This window comes from Orcinus orca, chromosome 1 (assembly GCF_937001465.1).
Source record: "Orcinus orca chromosome 1, mOrcOrc1.1, whole genome shotgun sequence".
NCBI classification, from domain to species: Eukaryota; Metazoa; Chordata; class Mammalia; order Artiodactyla; family Delphinidae; genus Orcinus; species Orcinus orca.
The window spans coordinates 31322441-31341683 of NC_064559.1; the positions used below are offsets into that span (position 1 = coordinate 31322441).

A 19243-nucleotide genomic window follows, 5' to 3' on the forward strand; every position below is an offset into this window, starting at 1 on the left:
GGTGGTTGTCGGGCAGAGGGGAGGAAACAGGTGCCCCAGCTGCCAGGACTTCGTGAGTGACCGGAAGTGGGGCCTGCAGCCCAGGAGACTCAAGTCTCCAACGAGCCCCTGGTTTCCGGCTTGAGCACCTTGGCGACTGGTGGCACCACTGACGCAGATAAAGGAACTAAAAGCAGCCGATTTCCAGGCAAGGATGCGTTTATTTTTGGACGTGCTGATTTTGACAGGCTCTGTGGGCCCCAGCGGGGAGGGTCCAGCTGAGAGCCAGGTAGATCTGGAGCTGGGGGTCAGGTCTGGGCTAGAGTCGGAGATTCTAGAATTAACATCAGGAAACCACCCGAGAGAAAAGCCTCGGAGAAAACTGCCACGTTAAATTGTACATTGAGCTGAGCGGTCTGAGCAGGGAGGCCCGGGAAGCCACATATCTGGGGAGCAGGATCCAGTGTCGGCGCAGCGTTAAGGGCTGGGAGGGCGCGAGCCGAGGACGCGCTCTGGGTCCAGCAGTTACACTCACCAGCACCTCCACCTGTGGAGGGCTTGGGGGAGGGACTGAGTGGGGACAGGGAAGGGACCCCCATAGCCAGAGCTGAGCGTGGAGCCCACAGATGGCCCTTTCAGGACGGGAGACTTGAGTGTGTTGATAGGCTGGACGGCACCGGGCAACAGGACGAGCTTGGAGGTGATGGCGGTCCCAGGGAGAAGGGACGGGTGGGTTGGCCTGGAACAGGAAGCAACCTCCAAGGTCAAAGCAGTCAAGATCAATAGGAAGGAAAATTGCACGTGGGGTGAGGAAATTGTGAGATCACCCCTGACGGCCTTGCTTTTCCCCAAGCAGTGAGGCAAGATTTCCCACGTTAGGGAGAAGGGGACAGAAACACAGGAAGCTTGCCTAGGGTCAATGCCAAATGCAGCGGCGGGGGCAGCGGGAGGGCGCTGGGAACGGGACAGGCTGGGCTGGAGACCCGTGGTTGGGGATTCGCAGGGTTAAGAATGACGCAAGGAAGCCAGAGAATGAAAGAGCTGGTCCGGGTTAGGGGTGGAGGGGGGAGCTCAGGAGCGGGACGGCCCCTCGCTCCCCGTTCCCCACACGTGTCGCTTGACCAATTCCAAGGCTCGGTCCCCAGGGCCAAACCCAACAAGTTCTTCCCAGGTGGGAACAGACCCTTGCAGAACAGTGTGGCTGTTTGATGGGAGACAAACAGGACTTCTGAACACAACACAAGAACTTCTTTCTCAGGTGAGGCAGGGAACAGCTCCTCTGGCCTCTGCTGCACTGGCTGCAGGGACCCTGCTCCAAGGTCACTCACAGGAAGGCACCGAGGCACACCTGGAAGTAGTTGTCCGAAACCAGTGTGTGTGCGAAGTCAAAGCACATTGAGAGGCTGGTTACTGGCTGAGTCCTTAAGACACTGAAGAATCATTCCTGACCTTTTACATTAATTTATTTTCACATACTGGGCTTATTTACAGATAACAACAGCTACCTGCTACAGACCAGATCCTTAAGACTACCCGACGGGTCAGATCACCTGTAGGACGCAACCAAGACGCAGAGAAGCAACAGCACTCGAGGTCTCCCCTGGGCAGTGTGGCTTAGAGGAGTACCTGGCAATCTGAGACACCAAGTCCTGGACTGGTGATTGATAAGCCGACACACCCATCTACCCACTGCTGGAAAGCATCCCTATCGAGGAAGAACTCGCGGCCCACCGAGGCCTCTGAAGCAGTGGGTGGCCTGCCCGGCACCAAGTGTACGCTGGGCAAACGAGGGCGGAGGCGCAGCCGGCACCGTGTCCTCTGCGCGGCCACCTGCGGCCCACGTGCCTCCCGCTAACCCGCCGCAAGCCTCACGCTGGCCCAGGACCCGTCAACCCCGCCCCTCCACTGTGTCCCTCGCTCACTTCCAATGCCAACCCCAAGTCTCTGCTCCTCCAGAGCCCCGCCTATACATCACCCCGCCCGTGCCCTTCAGTACCTGTACATGGCTCTGAGCTTGGGCACATCTTTGCAAACTGAAATGCCCACCCCACCAAGACCCTGGCTCAGGGCTCCACACGGAGCCTTCTCGACACGTTGACTTGGACAAACCCCGCGGGAAGAAGTGCCATCAGATCCAGCTGGGCCGCCAAGCCCGTTTCTGCCTGGGTCCCGGACGCACCCCTGCCACACTTCCGGGACAGACGGATGGATGTGACTCAGCCCAGGCGGCCCCTGGAAGCTTCTCCTGGCAGCACCCTTTCCCTGGCTGCCCCCACCCCTGAGTACTTGCTTTTCATTTGGGGAAACATACGGGCTTTTCAGTGAGGGCCACGTACTGTATCTGTAAGATACTGCCATCAGACACTGTTCAGAGTTTCAGGGGGCTCTCCCACAAAGGTGAAACACAAATAAACTCAGGGTAGTTCCTAAGGGCCGGTTCACCCACTGCCCCCTGCAGGGAATGGAGCCTGAAAGGAGCAGCGACCCCGCCCAGGCCCCCCGTGGGCTCCGTCCGCCACAGCCACCTGGACTGTGCAGGCCCTGCCTCTCTGCCTGGACCCCTCAAGGACAATGCTCCTGTCCCCTCTCTGGGTCCACTTGTGAAACACTCGTAGTCCTTGAAGTCTCTTGAGATCCACAAAGTGAGACGAGACAATTTCAGGCTTCCTTGGTTTACAGGTAACAGAAGGATGGCATTCCTCTCCATGCACTGGTACAATGAAATTCAGGGGCACGTGTCAATCTGCGGATAGGAGCCCAGGTGCTCAGAGCCACCGCTCGGCCTCGGGGTCCCGTGGTCCCACCAATGGCTCAGCAATTGCAGACCGGGGCGGGAGGTGGGGGGGGGCACTGCCTGGCTTCCGAAGTGGGAGCGGGGGCCAGGAGGCAGAGCGAGCAGGGTCCTTGGTTCTGCCTGCATTGATGGGAGAAGAGGAAGGGGGAGAGAAGCCGGAACAGCGTCCAGGTGTGCCCTGAGGACGACGGCCGCGCTGTGGCATCAGCCTTCCCAGCAGAGCCGTCCCGAGGGCTGGAGTGAGGCCGGGCCAGGGCCGAGGAGTCGGGCCGGGAGGAAGCCGGCCGTGCCTTCCTGTCCCACACTCAGCTCCTGATGACCGAGCTCCCAAGGTCTGGAGCCGGGAGGGTGGCGAGGAGGGAGCAAGGTGACAGGGTCGCTCCAGTCCCGAGGCCCCCAGCCCTCCCCCCCGAAGACCACCTGTGCAGGCAAACCGAGACCACGGGCCCAGCGCTCTTCCTAGATTATGCAGCTGAGCACATGTCAAAACAGAGGGAGAAGGAAAAACGCCCCGGGCTTTAAGGGGGAGACCCGGAGGGCAGCACTGAGTGGGGAGAGTGGCCAGCTCCGTGTGGCCTCTGGCCCTGCCCTGACCGTGGCCCGGCAGCACTGCTGCCTAGCTGAGCATCTTGTGCCGATCAAAGACTGTCTTCCGCTGTTCCTGCACCTGCAGCTTCCACCGCTGCTGCGCTCCCTCCACGCGCTCCAGGACTGTGTTCGCCCGGGGCCCGGAGAAGGTGGCGGCCGCCACAGAGCGCGCGTCCTGTTGCGGGAAGAAGAAGAGGCTTGGCACTGCGAGCCGGGGGGTCTCTAACGCCTGACATGGAAAACAGTGCCAGGAGAGCAACCCCAAAGGCCTCCCCGAGGGCCTATCCAGCACAGGGCGCCCGCGGCTGCAGGATGGGCGGGGGCTGGGAAGCGGGGGCTCTGGTCAGGCCCGGCCGCGCCCCAGACTCACTCCTGACCCTCGAGAGGAGCGCGGAGGGTCAGCAGAGAGGACACAATGACCCTGTCGTTCGAGGAGAGGCACCACGTGCCCCCACGGCTGGTAGTGGACTGCAGAACCCCTCGGCCCTGCCGGCCACGGCCAGGACAGCGGGGAGACCCCCAGGACCTGCTCTGCCGGGCCTGGGACCCCAGCTCACTCCCCGAAGGACAGTGTCTGCAGGGTGGAGCTGGGAGCTCGCCCTTCGTGCCCATTCCAGAGCCAGAGCCGCTCCGGCCGCCCTCCCCGCTCTGCCCCATCCCCCCCCGCCCGCCCGCCCGCCCTCAGAACTGCCGCTGTCGTCAAAGGCAGCATCTCCCCCTAATTACCACTTCTCTGCCTCTGAAGCTCCAGAGCCCATGCATTTCCTGCAGGACCCGAACCTGATCTCTGGGGGGAACTGGAGCCAAGGGCCAGGCCCACAGCCCGGGGGATTTCCTCCCCAGCTCTCCCTTCCCTCTCATCTCCTGCCACACACCTCTTAAGGGATTAGCACACCTCTCTAAGCCCAGGGCCGCCCAGCAACTGCAACTCTGCTTCCAATGCCCCGAGCTGGCACAGCTTCTGTCGCCATGCAGCTGCCAGGCTGGGGAGGTAGGGGCGGGGGGTGGGGGCGGCGGGCGGTGAGGCTGGCAGGTCGTCACTGCCGCCCAGAGCTCTGCCCAGGGTGAGTTAGAGACGGACGCTGCCCCCAGGGAGCCCTCGGCCCGGGAGCCCTCAGCCCGGGACCCCGAGGAAGCCCGCTCTGCCAGGCTGGACGAGGACCACGGCAGCACCTCAGGGGCAGGTGCCGGCGCAGCAGAGTCGAAGCCAGGACCCCGGGCTCTACAGCTGCCCCCTTCTCCCGGCCTCGGCCACTTAGCGGCTGTGTGTCCCCGACAAGCCACTTGACTTCCCCAAGCTTCAACTTCGTAAACCCGGTCTTCTCAGGCTTTTCTAAACACACGCGCACACACACGCACGCACACACACGCACACACACACACACACACACACACACACGCGCGCGCACACACAACACTCAGCATGACGCCCCCTGACGCCCTCTACCCTGCTCCATCTCAGTTTTCAGTGCTGGTCATGACTCAGGACCTCGTGGGTGGCACCCCACACCCTGACACACGGTTTATGACCAGGAGCGGGGTACGGCAAGGTTACATACAGTAACACGTGTAACGTCCTCAGCACACTGCTGTCAAGCTGGAGCCCGCGGGGTGCTCAGTTTCCTTCCTCCCCAGCAGTTCACAGTGGGAAGATGACTGTGGCATCACACCCGGCTCTGCACCTGGGCTCTGACCTGGAGCACGACCCTGGCTGACGCCCTGTCCTCTGAACCTGCTTCCCACCCACGGATGGAGCCTGCAGGAGCGTCTTCTCGGGGACGGTGGGCGCACAGCGTTCAGCGGTGCCTGGCAGATCACAGGCGCTCAATTCACAGCAACTGTCAATGTGAGACCCACTCCCGGAGCCCCCAGGCAGGAGGGGGGACCTGCCCTTGAAAGGGCACCGGTGTCGCTACTTTTCAGATCGTCCCTTCCCGGTTCAGGACCAGCCTCTGCGTGGCCGTCTAGGTGAGGGGGCACTGGAGACCCCCGTGGGAGGCTGTTGGCCCCCAGGACCGAGCTATCCAGGCTCCGGGGCTACAGGGGCTTCTCTCCCCGCCGGCCTGCCCACACTCTCGTCCTCCTGGGAGCCTGGGGGCAGGCCTGGCGAGGCGGAAAAGCGCCCTTCCTGTCCCATCGGGAGAGTGTCTGGAGGGAAAGCAGAGGGAGCCTAGAGCAGCGCGTGAAGGGACAGCTGGAATTCACCGCATTTCCACAGGACCACTTGTTTTTCCTTCGTGTAAAGTCTTGACAAACAGGCCCTAAGCCGGGAAAGCTGCGGCTGAGCGGCTCTGCGCTTCCACCGCTAATAGTCTGATTAATGGGTATTAGAGACGCCACGTCTGTCCTAGAAACGCTCCGAGCGGGGCCCGGTCCTCACCCGCTCTGCCACAGGAGAGATGCTACCACTTCCAACTCTCTTACCCCCCGAGCTGGGCCTCTGGGCAGCGAGGGCAGGAGGGGGAGCCCTGCCGACCAGGAGGGAGGCGCCTGCCACCGGGGCTGGACAGGCCTGAGGACGAGCGGCCCTGGGCGCCGGGCGCTCTCTGTGCTGCACCTGGACTATCCCCAGGCTCACGAGACTGGCTCGTGGGCCACGTGACTCTCATCTGCGGCTCCGCTGCCCAAGGTCACACAGGATTGGGACCCGTGTCCCCCGAGCCCCACATTCAAGCCCTCTGGGCTGGCTGAACCGTGCCTGGCCTGGCCTGGCCTCCCTGCCCCTGGCCTCTGGCCCTGCCATCCCTCAGCCTTCCTGCCTGCAGTGAGGGCGGCCCTTCAGGTCAGGGCCCCACGGCATCACAGCAACCACACTGAGACAGGAGCTCAGACTTGGAAAACTAACCAAAGGGTTAAACACAGGACAGCGAGTGCAGAGCTGGGACTCTGGCCCAGGATCACAATCCCAATGCCACGCTGCTAACGGCTGGGCCACGAGGTCCTGACGGCCGTTCTAGAGACGTCCGCCAGCCCTGCCCTTCCTCGTCCCCCTTCCTGCTCTGGGCTCAGGGGGACGAGGGCCCTGTCCCTCTTGGGCTCCTCACCGCCCTGGGAAGGGAGGGTCCCCGGCTGCCATCACTCCTGCACACCCCTCTCTCCCCCACTCCCGCCCAGTGGGCTGTGGTCTCAGGGGACCCTGCAGAGCTGAGGCCCACAGACACCCACAGCCTTGTAGGAACCCTTCCTTCTCTCTCTTCAAAAGGGGCCAAACCTACACATCTAGCACAGCTCTGTTTGCCGTTTCTGCCCCAGCAAGAAGGCTGGCTTCCTCCTTTCAAAGGGCGTCTGAGCCGGGGGATTAGTCCTGATGCTGCTGGAATCAGGAAAGGCAGCGCCCCGCACCAGGGGCCCACCGGGCCGGCTGGCACCTTCAGAGGGAGCGGGGCTTTCATCTCCTCAGCGCGGTGGGCCAGGCCCCCTTCCTCTCCATCCTCGAGCCCCAGGGCAGGAGCTCCCGGCTACAGGAATGGGGGGACGAAGCCAAAGGGCCCCCATCCTGGGATGCGATCGACCCCCCGACTCCTGGGGGTCACTTGAGAGTTGCACAGGCCTAGAGCCTGACTTTCTTCCGCTTGGGGTGAAAGCTAAGTCCCCCGCCCCGGGGGGGCCCCATCCCTCTGAAGGGAAATGCTCTTCAGGGCATTTCCAGAGATTCAGCTCAGCCATGCAGGGCCTCCTCCCCTTGCCGGCCCCAGGCCCAGGCGCCACCGTGGTCTCCGCTCCACTCAGCTCCAGCGGCCCCAGCACTTAAGCGGCCCCGCCCCACCAGGAAGAGCCCCCGCTGCCAGGAAGCCTTCCCATACTAACACCCAGGAAAAGTCAGCCCCAGCTTCCCCCGCCCCTCCCCTGACAGCCTTCTATCCCGCATCCCTGACCGGGGGCTCTGCCCCTGAGGGCGGGCCCGAGGTCTGTGCATCTGTCTACACGGGGCACCTGCAGGACCTGAGTACGTCAGGAGGAAGAGAAACAGGGACGGGGCGAGCCGGGGTGCCCAGGGCGGGGCCCATAAAGAGCCATGCGGCTTGCCCTCCCTTCGGGCTCCGCAGCCAGGTGGCACGCATTCCGGGGAGGCCGCGGAGCCGTGTAATCATGGCCCATCTCTCAGCCGCTCCCCAGCCAGGGCTGCAATTACCGCATGCATCCCCTAATCACGGGGTACTCACCGCGCCGCTCTGCCCCCAGCAGAGCCGCCGTTACCGCGCGTTAATAACCAGGTAGGCGTGCGAGATTTCCTCCCGGGCAGAGAGACCACCCAACTGCCGGCCCCCCCACGGCCGCCTCCCAGCCCCAGCGCCACCGGCCGGGCGCGTGTCAGCAGGAGGCTGGGGGCACCCACCCCCGAGGGGCCATGGGGTCCAGGGACGGGCCAGGCCCCCTCCCTCCCTGGCTGTGTGCACGCCTGCCCCATGCGGCCGGCCGGGCAGCTTCACGCTGAGGTCTGAGCCCCAGCCCCTCTTCTTGGCGGGAACCTGCCCTTCCCACCTTCACCCGCTGCGTGAGATGCTCTCAAGGGCGACAGCCGGCCGGCGCTGCAGCCTAAGCCTGGTGCTCTAGTGACCACTCACCCCTTCACCTCGCTCACCTGTGTCTCTGCAGGAAGAGTCCCTCTTACACATGTTAACCTCCTGGCTGTGGTCCTTCCACCCCAGCTTTACGTAAACCAGGGTGAGGCCGAGCTCTCCGCACCTGCGTGCAGCTGGTCCCCAGGGCAGGAAGCGTCCTGAGCCCCACCTGCCCGCAGATGCCACCCTCTGGGGCACCCCTCCTCCCTCACTGCTGTCTCGGGCACACGTGGCAGCTGTGTAGGCCCGAGGGGGCGAGCTCGAGGGGCACAGGCCAGGAGCCCCTGACACCGTCACAGCTCTGCACGGCACACACCACCTCTCACTCCCACAGAGCTGCCTGAGCCTCCTGTGTCCCACCCCGGGCTCCCCTGACTCTGGGTACACTCTCCAAGTCCACCGTCAGCCTGACACCAAGGTCTGAGCCCCCACATGGGGCTGCCTGGCGGGCTCATTGGCCCTCTGCTAGGAATGCAGGGCGACAAGGAGGCTCCCCGACCCGTGCACTGAAGCTGCCTGACGCCAATCAGGGAAAACTCAAGGCTGCCCCCGCTGAGGAGACACTGCGGTCCGGGTGACGCATAGGACACCAAACGGGAGAGGAGCCACTGGAGCGCTGGGGGAGGGGAAGACCGCCCGCCGAGGCCCCAGGGACGCCGCGTGTGGGCGGAGGGGCCGCTACCTCGTTCTCCTCCTCGTTGTGCAGCCGCTCAGTGTAGGCGTCTGGCTTTCGAATCAGAGGGTCCACCAGCATCAGGAAGGCCATGTAGAGCAGGAGGGCGCCCACCACCGACAGGTAGATGACGATGATGACCTGTGAGCGGAAGGGACCCAGCTTGCCCTGCGGGATGCCGCTCCCCTCCCTTGCAGTCTGTCTTCACCGGGCAGCGTGGCCCCAAGTGCTGCCTGCAGACAGGCCAGGAGACTGCGGGCGCGGAGAACGACCCACCCCACCTTTGCTGACTGTGCCCTCGGTGGTCGGGACCCCACAAGAGCCACCAGTTCTCTGGCAGCACAAAGATGACAGATGAGGCACCCCCAGGAGTGGAGAGCGGGGAGGGTAATCTGCCCGGCCAGACGGGGGCAGGGGGAGCGCCTGTCAGAGCGGGGAGAACCGAGCCCTGCTGAGGTCAGCACAGGGTGACGGGGTGGGAGCTTCAGTCCCAAGAGGGCGAGTCACCTTCAGGGGGCAGAGGGGACAGGCCGGGGCCACAGACACCCCCCCCCCCCCGCCGTCAGTCACAGCAGGAGGTGAGGCTGGGGCAGAATTACAGGCCTGGAGAGCCTCCCAAGCTGCAGTCATTTTTGTTTTACAGGAAAAACAGAGTCAAGGAAGCTAATGAGATGTTTCCCAGTGTGGGTACTCCGGGCACCTTAGGCAGGACTCCCCAGGACACTGCCCTCCATGGTCAGTAATACCACAGTTACTGGGGCCACAGTCCATCTCCAAATGTCCCCCAGGGGCTGACACTCACCTGATGCAGAGCCCCCCAGGCCACGCCATCACCCTCAGTCCCAAGAATACCACCAAGTGGTGGATGTGCCTGGAAACCAGATTTGCCGTGACTGCAACTCCTAAGCCTCTTCTGCTCCCCAACTGCCATCTGTCGCTGGCGACCCTAGCCCCGTGTCTACGCTGTGACAGGAGCCGAGCTTAGTCCACAGCCAAGTCCAGCTGAACCACACGCCTCCCTGACTGGGGCATCTTCAGCCAGGGTGAAGGATCAGAACTCTTGCCTGTACCCCAGGAAGCGGGGGGGGGGGGCTGAAGCTGGAGGGGGTTCTCTCTGGTCTCTTAGCAAGGACTAGAGGGAAACTGGGGGATTAGGATGTATCTGATGAGGTCCCCACATCAGGAAGTCCCTTCCAATCTAAGGTCTTGGGGACCTGGTCCCCCAAGCGTGGGGCCAGTGGATAAGCTCAGAGGGGAAGGGGTGATGATAGGGAGGGTGGACAGGCAACCGCCTCCACGTCAGAGGGGACAGGATGGGCACCACGGGCCAGGCAGGGAGGGCAGCGGTGAGGACCACTTCCCCTTCAAAAGAACCTCGAAAGGGAAGCCCGAGGGCAGGCTCAGGGCTGCTGCCAAATTCCTGCCGGTTCTTTCCTGATGCTATTTCCAGACCCTTCACCAGACACGCAGAAATAAGCTTAAGAGCTGGACCAGGAGAGGCTTATGTTGGAAATCGGCAAGCATGGCCAGGCTCGCCCTGGTTGGGGTGTGGTGGTGCTGGGGGATCGTCTGCCTGGAGGGGACCAGGGACCAGGCCTCTCCATGTCCTCACTGTGTGTTGGTGGCCATTCCACCACCTCCCCTGAATTCACTGATGCCCATGAGACTGGGGTTCAGGGGAAGCAAGGGGGGCGTCTGATGGCCATCCTGCCAGGCCCGCAGCTCTGGAAGCTTAACTAGACTGCAGGCTCCGGAGGGCGGTCTACCTCTGCTCCAGCATCCCTTACGGTGCCCAGGACACAGCAGGAGCCCCGGAAATGTCTACTGAACAAACGGAAGGCGGAAGGCGGAAGGCGAGAAGGGAGAGGAAGACGGGAAGCGTGGGGGAAGGGGTCTCAGCCCCCCTCCCAGGTCCCCCCGCGAGTGTGAGGGCGTCAGAGGGGAGAGCGGCCCCAAGCGGGGTGGGAAGGGGGTCCCTGGGTTGCGACCAGGCCAGCCTCGAGCCAGCCCCCCAGCCCCGAGCAACGCTGCAGAAGGAAACAGGACAGGACGGAGGGCGGGGCGGGGCGGGGCGGGGCGGCCGCCGGGCACCTTGATGGTGGTGGTGCTGCGCTCCTCGTACTTGCACTCGCACAGCAGGCAGTAGGCCTCCACGTCGTGGCCGGGCACCGGCATGGGCTCCACCACGTGCAGGCAGTTGCTGCAACAGACAGAGGGCTGTGGGGGCAGCCGGGGGGCTCCCCGGGAGGGGAGGGTCTCTGAAAGGTCAGGCTGGCGGAATCCCTTTCCCAACCCACAGCCTCTCGAGGCCCTGGCCCTCCGCGACTCACCGGGTGAGTGTCCCAGCGGCAGACTCCACCCCCACCCCACCCCAGTCCCTCGGGTCCAGGGTCTGTCCCCGCGGCAGGCAGCGCCTCCGCCAGGCCTCCTCTGACCCACGGATCCACCACAAGCCAGTGATTCTGCCGTCTTCAACATCTCTGAACCCCACTTCCCTACCCCCTCCCACTGCTGTCTCTCAGCCGGGCCCTGCCACCAGGAGCCTGGTGCCCTGGGCCCTGAGCCGCCTCTGGGAGCTGCACGTCTGGGAGCTGCGGGGGTGGCGCCGGATGACCCTCCAGGCCCTTCCAGCTCTGGCCCGGGCTGTCCCAGGGGCCCGCAGGCTCAGGCGGGGTTTCTGGCAGAGGCGCCAAGTGTGGGCTGGCATGTCCTCCACAAGCCTCTGCTCCCCCTAAAAGTCCATATGTGGAGGGTGTGATTTGACCTGAACCTCTGATAACCCCACTTCCAGCGCTGGGCACGTGGCTCCCTGCTGTAACTCAGCCCCTGCCCGGGGAGGGGCCGCCGGACAGGGCCAGGTCCACACCCAGCACTGGGTCATCACTCCTGGGGCCTCCCCTCTCCGGGGGCCTCTACCAGCCTCTGAGGGCCAGATTTCTCCCTGGGTCTGGAAGGTCACTCTGGTGCACCAGTGGGACGTGCGGGTTCCCCACAGGGATGTGTTCTCTCCCCAGAGAATCAGTGAAACCGTGACGTGTCCCTTTTTGGGGATCAGTGATAGCGCCGTAGGGGAGAGGGTTACCGGAGGGCAAGCTGGTTAAGTCTCCGCCTTCTGCAGGTGATGTGTGTAACTTCTCTGGGCCTCGGTGTCCTCATGGACACGTGAGGACATGTGTGTGTTTATCAGTGTCCTTCAAAATGTGCTCCCTGGGGCACCCCAGGGCCCTCTGTGCGGAGGGTGGGAGGGAGGGGCCACAGTCGCTCTGCTCAGCGGGGGCAGTCCTGACTTCTACACAATGTGTTTCCAAAACAGATTTGTTTGAAGCCTGTAGTTTTAGAAGTGTGAGAGACACCGCACTAGCCAGCTCTGGGACTGTCTCTCTAGTGCACTCCTCGGGAGCTCCACCATCAGGGAGAAGGTGTCGGGGTTTCTGCCCCTCACGGGCACGAGGACCCCCAGCACGAGACGACAGAGCGCCTGCAACACGGGAACGTGGCCTGTGCCGCTCAGACACCCTGGCTTCACACCCCTCCACCAGGGGAGGGCCCAGGTGTCCTCCTCACAGTGGAGGGACCATGCGGAAGCGGCCTGAGGACACACCTGGTCTCCTCTGGCCCTGGCCTGAGGTCTAGGATCACAGGGTCAGGCCCCACCCCTCCCCTGCGGGGCTCCAGGCAGCCTGCGATGCCTCCCCTCCCTGACAGGCCAGGGTCACTGGGTCCCAGAACCCTGGGGTCTTACATCCCAGCCTCAGGTTCCACCCACCAGCCTTCGTGGAACTGTTCCTCAGGCAGCCCCCTAATGCTGACTTCCCAGGGGAAGGAGATAAACCACAGCCTGAGAGGTCCAGGTAGGACTCCGTCCTCCGTGGCATCCACGCTTGGCTTGGGGCCTTATTCTGGCCCCAGTGCAGAGACAGTGCTGGTACAATGTGGTGGTGCCTGAGGGATGTAGCTGGTGTCTGGGCTGAGACAATCTAGTCGTTTATTCCTGATGCTATTTGAACTGTAACCACAAGATACAAGGAGGTCATAGGGGCTTCCCCAGGGCTCCGGGTCCTGGGGCTTTGTAACTCCATCAGGACGGGCAAAGACAGAAGGAAACTTGGGCTTCCCTCTTGGGCTGTGGCGTAAGTCGGCCTCTTCGTGGCCTCTAGGAAGGCATAACAATATACATTACTAATACTATCAGCCGACATTCATACGGCCTCACCATGTGCTGGGAACTGTTCTAGGTGCTATACTTACTTGTACATGCATTGCACAAGTGTGTGCGAGCCCACACACACACACACACACACACACACACTCTTATTTAATACTCAAAATACTGCCACCGCTTTACAGATGAAGAAGCTGAATACACTGGGGATTAAGTAACCTGTTTCACAATGAACAAGGAGCAAAGCTAAATTGAAAGGCAGGCAGGGTCCATCCAGAGTCCGCATCTGACCAGACGCGTTCTCAGAAAAATCACACACTCGGAGCTGGACAGGTTCAAAACCCCCAAATGCTGCTCTGGACCAACTGCTTCACAATCACTTATTTAAGAAAAAGCTTCTGCCATGCCCCAACCCCCATATTCACTGAAACAAAATCTTGGGTGGGGGCGGGGGGGGGGTGTCTAACGTACAGCATGGTGACTATCGTTAACAATACATGTTAACAATTATGTACACTTGAAGTTGCTAAGAGAGTAGATCTTAAATGTTCTACCACACCCACACCTGCACGGTTACCCTGTGAGGCGATGGAGGTGCTGTCTAACCTTGTTCCACAATAGATACATGTATCAAATCACGTAACCTTATACAACGCCACATGTCTGATTCATCTCAATAAAGCTGGGAAAAACAACAACAAAAAAGAACCCAAAAATCATGGCAGACGGGGTGCTGGGACTCTGTATTTTCTCAAAGCCCACCTGGTGATCCTGACACCTGACCAAGTAGAGGCAACGCTGACCTGGGCTCCCCCGTGTGGCATAACCGCTCCACGGGGACCAGATGCAGGTATCGCGGCACCTGCGCTCAGAGCCCTCCGGGATGAGGCACCCCTGCTCCTCAAACGGCCTGCACAGGAAACGCCCCCTCAACTCACTTCAATCTGGTTCCCTGGAGCTCTCCTCGCTGGCCCCAGTCCTACACCCAAACCACACGGTGCGCCTCAGAGCACGCCAGCCCCTCTCCTGCCCTCTCAGCCGCGTGTGTCCCCAAGTCCTCTCCTTCTCAGACTATAATTCCTTAAACCGTTCTTTCCAGGAGAGCATGTTGAAACTTGCCTTCAACAAGCTGATGTCCTCTCTCTGAATGGTTTTTTTGATTACTTCTCTTTTTTGAAGTGAGGCATCCAGAAATGAATTCAAGACTCCAGGAGTATAACATAAATTCTCTTTGGGCCTCAGTCTCTGCAGCTATAAAATGGGGACACAACCCATCCCACTGCCTTACAAGGTGGTTAGACACTGGCATCAAATGACGTGGGTAACAGAGCTTCGCCAAGCGCACGCAAGTAGGCGAAAGATCCCCCGGTATGTGGCTCTAATGTTTACCTCTCCCGGCTTCTCTGTTACCATCTTGCAGATATGAACAAACACCCACATCAAAGCAAATCAAAGGGCTTCCCTGGTGGCGCAGTGGTTGAGAGTCCGCCTGCTGATGCAGGGGACACGCGTTCGTGCCCCGGTCCGGGAATATCCCACATGCCGCGGAGCGGCTGGGCCCGTGAGCCATGGCCGCTGAGCCTGCGCGTCCGGAGCCTGTGCTCCGCAACGGGAGAAGCCACAACAGTGAGTCCCGCGTACCAAAAAAAAAAGCAAATCAAAATCCACTCCTCTGACCAGGAACCCCTCAGCTGGAATTAAAGACACGCGGACCCTATTTCTAATCGGTTGTGTGACCAGGGACAAAACATTCCTTTGTAAGGTTCTCCATAGAAATGCGAGAGCAAGCTTATCCTCCAGGGGTCCATGAACCCCACTCAACACCCACAACCTCAAGGGCCAGCCTGGGCAATGCCTTACCAGTCCTTCTGTGACACATTCTGGTTGTAAATGTGTCCACTGATGTTTCTATATGGTGGACAGATGCATTTGCACCGGATATCTTCAGAACTCTGCGAGAGAAAGCACATATCAGGTGGGCAGGGCCCCTGGGTTCAAGTTCTAGCAAGACTCTCCACTTGCAGTTCCCTGTTCCACAAGGTGACCATATGAACGCTCCTGACCTGCCCCCATGCCCAAGTTCAGCAGGAACGACTTCTGCAGGAAGGATGCTACATCACAGGGTCCTCGAGAAACTGTCTGGGGGCGCGAATGATACTCACAGGCTACCCAGGGCTGCCACACCCAGGGCTGCCACTCCCAGGTAGGGGGCTTGGGGGAGGAGCAAGCAAGGTGGCAGTCCTCTGCTCTGGGCCTCACACCTGTGTGTGTACCCGGGTCCAGCAGTCTTGGCGGCTGGCCTCTTCCCCCAACCCCACCTCCAACTTCCTAGGTTAGGATCAGGGAAGGAGAAGGCTGGGGTGAACCAGAAAAAGTGGACGCTTCCATGGAAACACTCAAGCAACCCCTCTGGAAGTTCTCCCTCCCTGGAATGGGTCAGAAACAACAACACAAAATTTGCATTCGAATTAGCATTCCCAGGAGGAAGTGGAAACAAACCGAGACTCAGTCTGATTCAAAGCCTCAGTGACCTTCATAATCTCGAATTCCAGAGACCTACCCAAACCCAGCTCCGGGCCATTACCCCTAAGGAATAGAAGTTACCTCGAGTCCCAGCTCGGGGGTGGGTCCCCTCCACCCAGAAACCTGCAACCTGTGCAGACTTCACACTCCGCACATTACGCCCACTCCTTGGGCTACTGGAAGCTCCGACTAGGGCAGTAGGCACCCAAGAGCAAAGCAAGAAGGTACTGAGAACTTAGACAACATCCCCAAACACAGAACCCTGACCGGAATTCCACCTCCGGCGTGCCCGATCGAGACGCGTGCCCCGCAGACGCCCCCTCTCCTGGAGGCCTGCAGCCTAGGGCCGAGAGAACATGCACCGGCACGGCCCGAAGGGGAGTGAGGGGCCGGGCTGGAGCAGTAGCCCCCCCGGGATGCCGGGGCGCAGGCAGGGTGGTCGTGCATGGGAGCTGCACCTTGTTGGCTTGGGCTGGGAGCACCAGCAGACTTGCGACCACGGCCACCAAACACAGGAGCTTCATGCTTCTCAGACTTCCGGGGCCGGCAAGACCGCCCACCTGGAAGAGAAATACTGAGGCGGAGAAGGGGCGGGCCGCCACGCAGCACCCTCGGCCCCGGAGCGAACCGCCCTGCTCGGGCATGGTAAGCGGGTGGGAGCTGGGCCCTGGGTCCTGGGCCTTCCAAGCCTGGTCCGCGAAGGCGCTTCCCTCTCCCCCAGGCCTCGACTTGCACAGCCCACCTGGCGCGCCGGGCCGCGGGGCCTCCTGGGCGGGGCCACGGGCCTCGGGTCCGCCGGACAAGGCCGGCCAGCGACCCCCATCTCGCGTTCCTCCGCCCTCCCTCATCACCGCCCGCAGCTCCTCCCGCTCCGGCCGACGAGAATCTGGGGCGCGAAGTCTGGGAGCCCCAACCCCACAGCCAGGCCGCGGGCCCCGTACCCCAAGCCCTCGCGACCCCCGCAGCCCTCCCCCAACGCACGCCTGCTAACCTGCGAACCCCGCCTTGGCAGCACAGGACCCGGCCGTTCCCGCCCCTCCAGCTTCTATTGGCTGCTGGGGATGTCGCCAAGGCAACAAGGCCCGCCTCCGCATGGGCGCCGAGGCTCCGCGCAAGGGAGAGGGAGGCATTTCTCAACCCTACCATACAGGAAAAGGGAGCGTCTGCAAGCGAACGAGAAGCTGGGAAGGTGTGGCCTCCTTGCGGCCGCAGAATTCCACCGCCGAGCTCCCTCCTCCCTGTATTCAAAATCCAGGGTTTCGGAGCGGGCCTAAGCTGTTCAGTCTTACCGTTTTATAGAGAAAGCACTTGATAAACAATAAGCTAGTAACAACAATAACGATAAAAGCAGATCCAAGGGCTCTCCTCATCCACAATTTGGAGATGTTATCTCAGTCGCATCTTTGCTGCAGAGGGCGGCCCCACCTCTCCTCCCCCTCCCCGGCAGGAGGAGGAACCGGGGCGGCGAGGGGCGGGCTGGGCCCGTGAAGGGTGCGCCCCGCAGCTCCCAACCTGGTCCCCTGGTGCTGGTTCTGGACCCAGCAGATGGGGGCGGGATGTGCGGGGAGCGGGGGAGGTCCGGGCCGCTGAGGGGCAGGGGTGAGCTCGGTCCAGCTGCAAAGGAAAGAGAGAGGAGTCGTCCGAGTCTAGGGCACCGACCCTGGTGAAGACACCTGGGTTTTGGTCCCGCTCTGCCACTAAGCAGTGGTGTTACCTGGAAGACATCTCCCCTCTCCCACCTCTGCTTCCTTGTGTGAAAGGAGTTGGTTGGATGCAAAGACCCTTCAGTCGATATTTTGGGATTCCGTTGTGGCGGGGGGGGGGGGGGGGGCTACCGTGGATTGTGGTGGGCACTTCCTGTGGGGATCGTTGGGTCCCTCCTACCGATATGCGTCCCTCCCTGTACCCCCTCCGCCTGCAGAGTCCCTGTTTGCTGAATTGGGTAGATTTAAAATCCGCCAGCCGGAGGACCCGCAGGAGGTACCACAGTGGCGCACAGAGCTTGTGGGCTTTGGCCCTAGGCCAACCAGGGCACCAATCCTGGTTCCTCTCGTAGTAGTTGTGAGAATTGGGGTGGTTGGCTTATCCTTTAGAGAGCCTCGGTTTACACATCCATAAAATGGGGATAATATGACCTACTTTCAGGATATAACGAATCTATATGTGCAAAGCACCTGGAACAGTGGAGGCTCTGTCAGTGGAGACCGTAGCTCATTCTGGAGGTCAGAATGGCTGCTTTGGGGAACAGGCTGGGACAGAGAGAGGATGCCTGTCCCGTGGGGGCAGAAGGGACAGTTCAGGCACTGGAAAGGCACCCTCCCTCCCCCCCATACACCTCCTATGTGGCAGTGGAGACCTTCTTGGGGACAAAAGCAGAGGGCCGAGTCAGTCACCTTCAGCTCATGGTCCTCTGACACCCGACACTAAAGGTACCCAGTGCTGGTCTCACCATCTTTTTTTTTTTTTTTTTTTGCGGTACGCGGGCCTCTCACTGTTGTGGCCTCTCCTGTTGCGGAGCACAGGCTCCGGACGCGCAGGCTTAGTGGCCATGGCTCACGGGCCCAGCCGCTCCGCGGCATGTGGGATCCTCCCAGACCGGGGCACGAACCCGTGTCCCCTGCATCGGCAGGCGGACTCTCAACCACTACGCCACCAGGGAAGCCCTGGTCTCACCACGTTCACCACAAAATGGAAGCGAGGCCTCCCAGCTTCCTCTGTGCACCATCATCCTGCACTTCTCAGGAATGCAAGGATGTGTGCATCAAATGATCTTTGACTCTGTTCTCTCCTGTCTCCACCTCGAGTCTATGCCAGTGACCCTAAGGGACAGCCATCATTGCCCTGCTGGCATACTGCACTCTGTCCTCCTGCTTCCATCCTGTCTTCCATCCAATCCTGTTTTCAGCAGCTTGCTCACTGCTCTGTAATCCCTGCGAGCACCCTATCGCATCAACTCGAGACCCCTCCACCTGGTGTCCGAGCCCTGGCCCTCCCATCTCAGCTCTGGTTTCCCCGCACCAGCTGTCTCCCACACTTGGCTTTGCTCATATGAGTCCTCTTGGCAGGATGTCATCACCCCCTCAGCCTGCATCTCTTTCAGACCTCTGCCCCAAGCACTTCTCTTCCAGAAACTTTTCCCAGGTAGCCCTACCTGACCCAGTGCGCCTCGTTCCCACATGTCCTCCGTGGGCCCTGCGTTTAAGAGCTAGGCCATTGAGAGGAGGCCGAACCTCTTTCTTCAATCCAATTCCACAAGCGTGTGCCGAATACTGTCCAGACGCCCCAGGGGACACAACAGACAAGCCACATGTGAACCCTGCTTTCAAGATGTGTCTTGTAGAGAAGGCACGTAACCAGAAGGTAATTTAATATAGTTAAATTCTGTAGAAGAGTTTCTGCACTAAAGTGTTTTTGGAACGCTACGCGTCCAGCTCTGTGCTAGTTGCTAGGATATATCAGTGGACAAGAGAGACCCTGTCCCTGCTGTCATGGTACTTGACATTTATTGCAGGAAAATGACAAATCAACAAGCCGTTACAATCCAGGGTGCTGGAAGCTGTGGAGAGGAAGATCTACAGAGGCCCATGGGCCAAGTCAGCCCGGAAGGTGGAGAGGATGCTTTGAAGGTCACGGGGGCTACCGGAGCTGGGCCAGTGCGGGGCAGAATAATGCCCGCCCCAGATGTTCATATCCTAATTCTGGATCCTGTGAATATGTCACCTTATGTGGCAAAAAGGACTTTGCAGATGTGATTAGGTGAAAGCCCTTGGGATGGTGAGAGGACCCTGGATTATCAAGGTGCGCCCAGTCTAATCAGGTGAGTCTTTAAAAGAGGAGAAGCTTTTCTGGTTGTGGTCAGAGAAAGATGTGAGGTGTGAGGACAACAGCGGGGTCAAAGACACTGAAGGTGGAGGAAGGGGCCACGAGCCAAGGAATGTGGTGTCCTCTAGAAGCTGGAAAAG

The 19243-nt window shown here is 61.0% G+C and overlaps 1 protein-coding gene across 5 annotated transcripts; it reads right to left on the minus strand.

Moving 5' to 3' along the window:
* Positions 1–1424: 1424 nt before the first annotated feature.
* Positions 1425–16258, minus strand: TMEM9 (transmembrane protein 9). 5 transcript variants are annotated; one of them, XM_033415898.2, is made up of 7 exons: positions 16024–16253; positions 15740–15841; positions 14619–14710; positions 10688–10796; positions 9399–9467; positions 8606–8737; positions 1425–3536 (listed from the first exon to the last, which is right to left on the minus strand). In XM_033415898.2, the coding sequence occupies exons 1-7, from the start codon at positions 16102–16104 to the stop codon at positions 3390–3392; spliced, it is 732 nt and encodes a 243-aa protein (XP_033271789.1). In that variant the 5' UTR covers positions 16105–16253; the 3' UTR covers positions 1425–3389. The 5 variants fall into 5 exon arrangements, 4 of the variants coding, with proteins under 4 accessions (XP_033271789.1, XP_033271787.1, XP_004285453.2 ...); XM_033415896.2 differs by having other exon boundaries at positions 15740–16252; XR_004479795.2 differs by having other exon boundaries at positions 3424–3536; positions 9399–9559; positions 15740–16257.
* Between the last annotated feature and the right edge of the window lie 2985 nt (positions 16259–19243).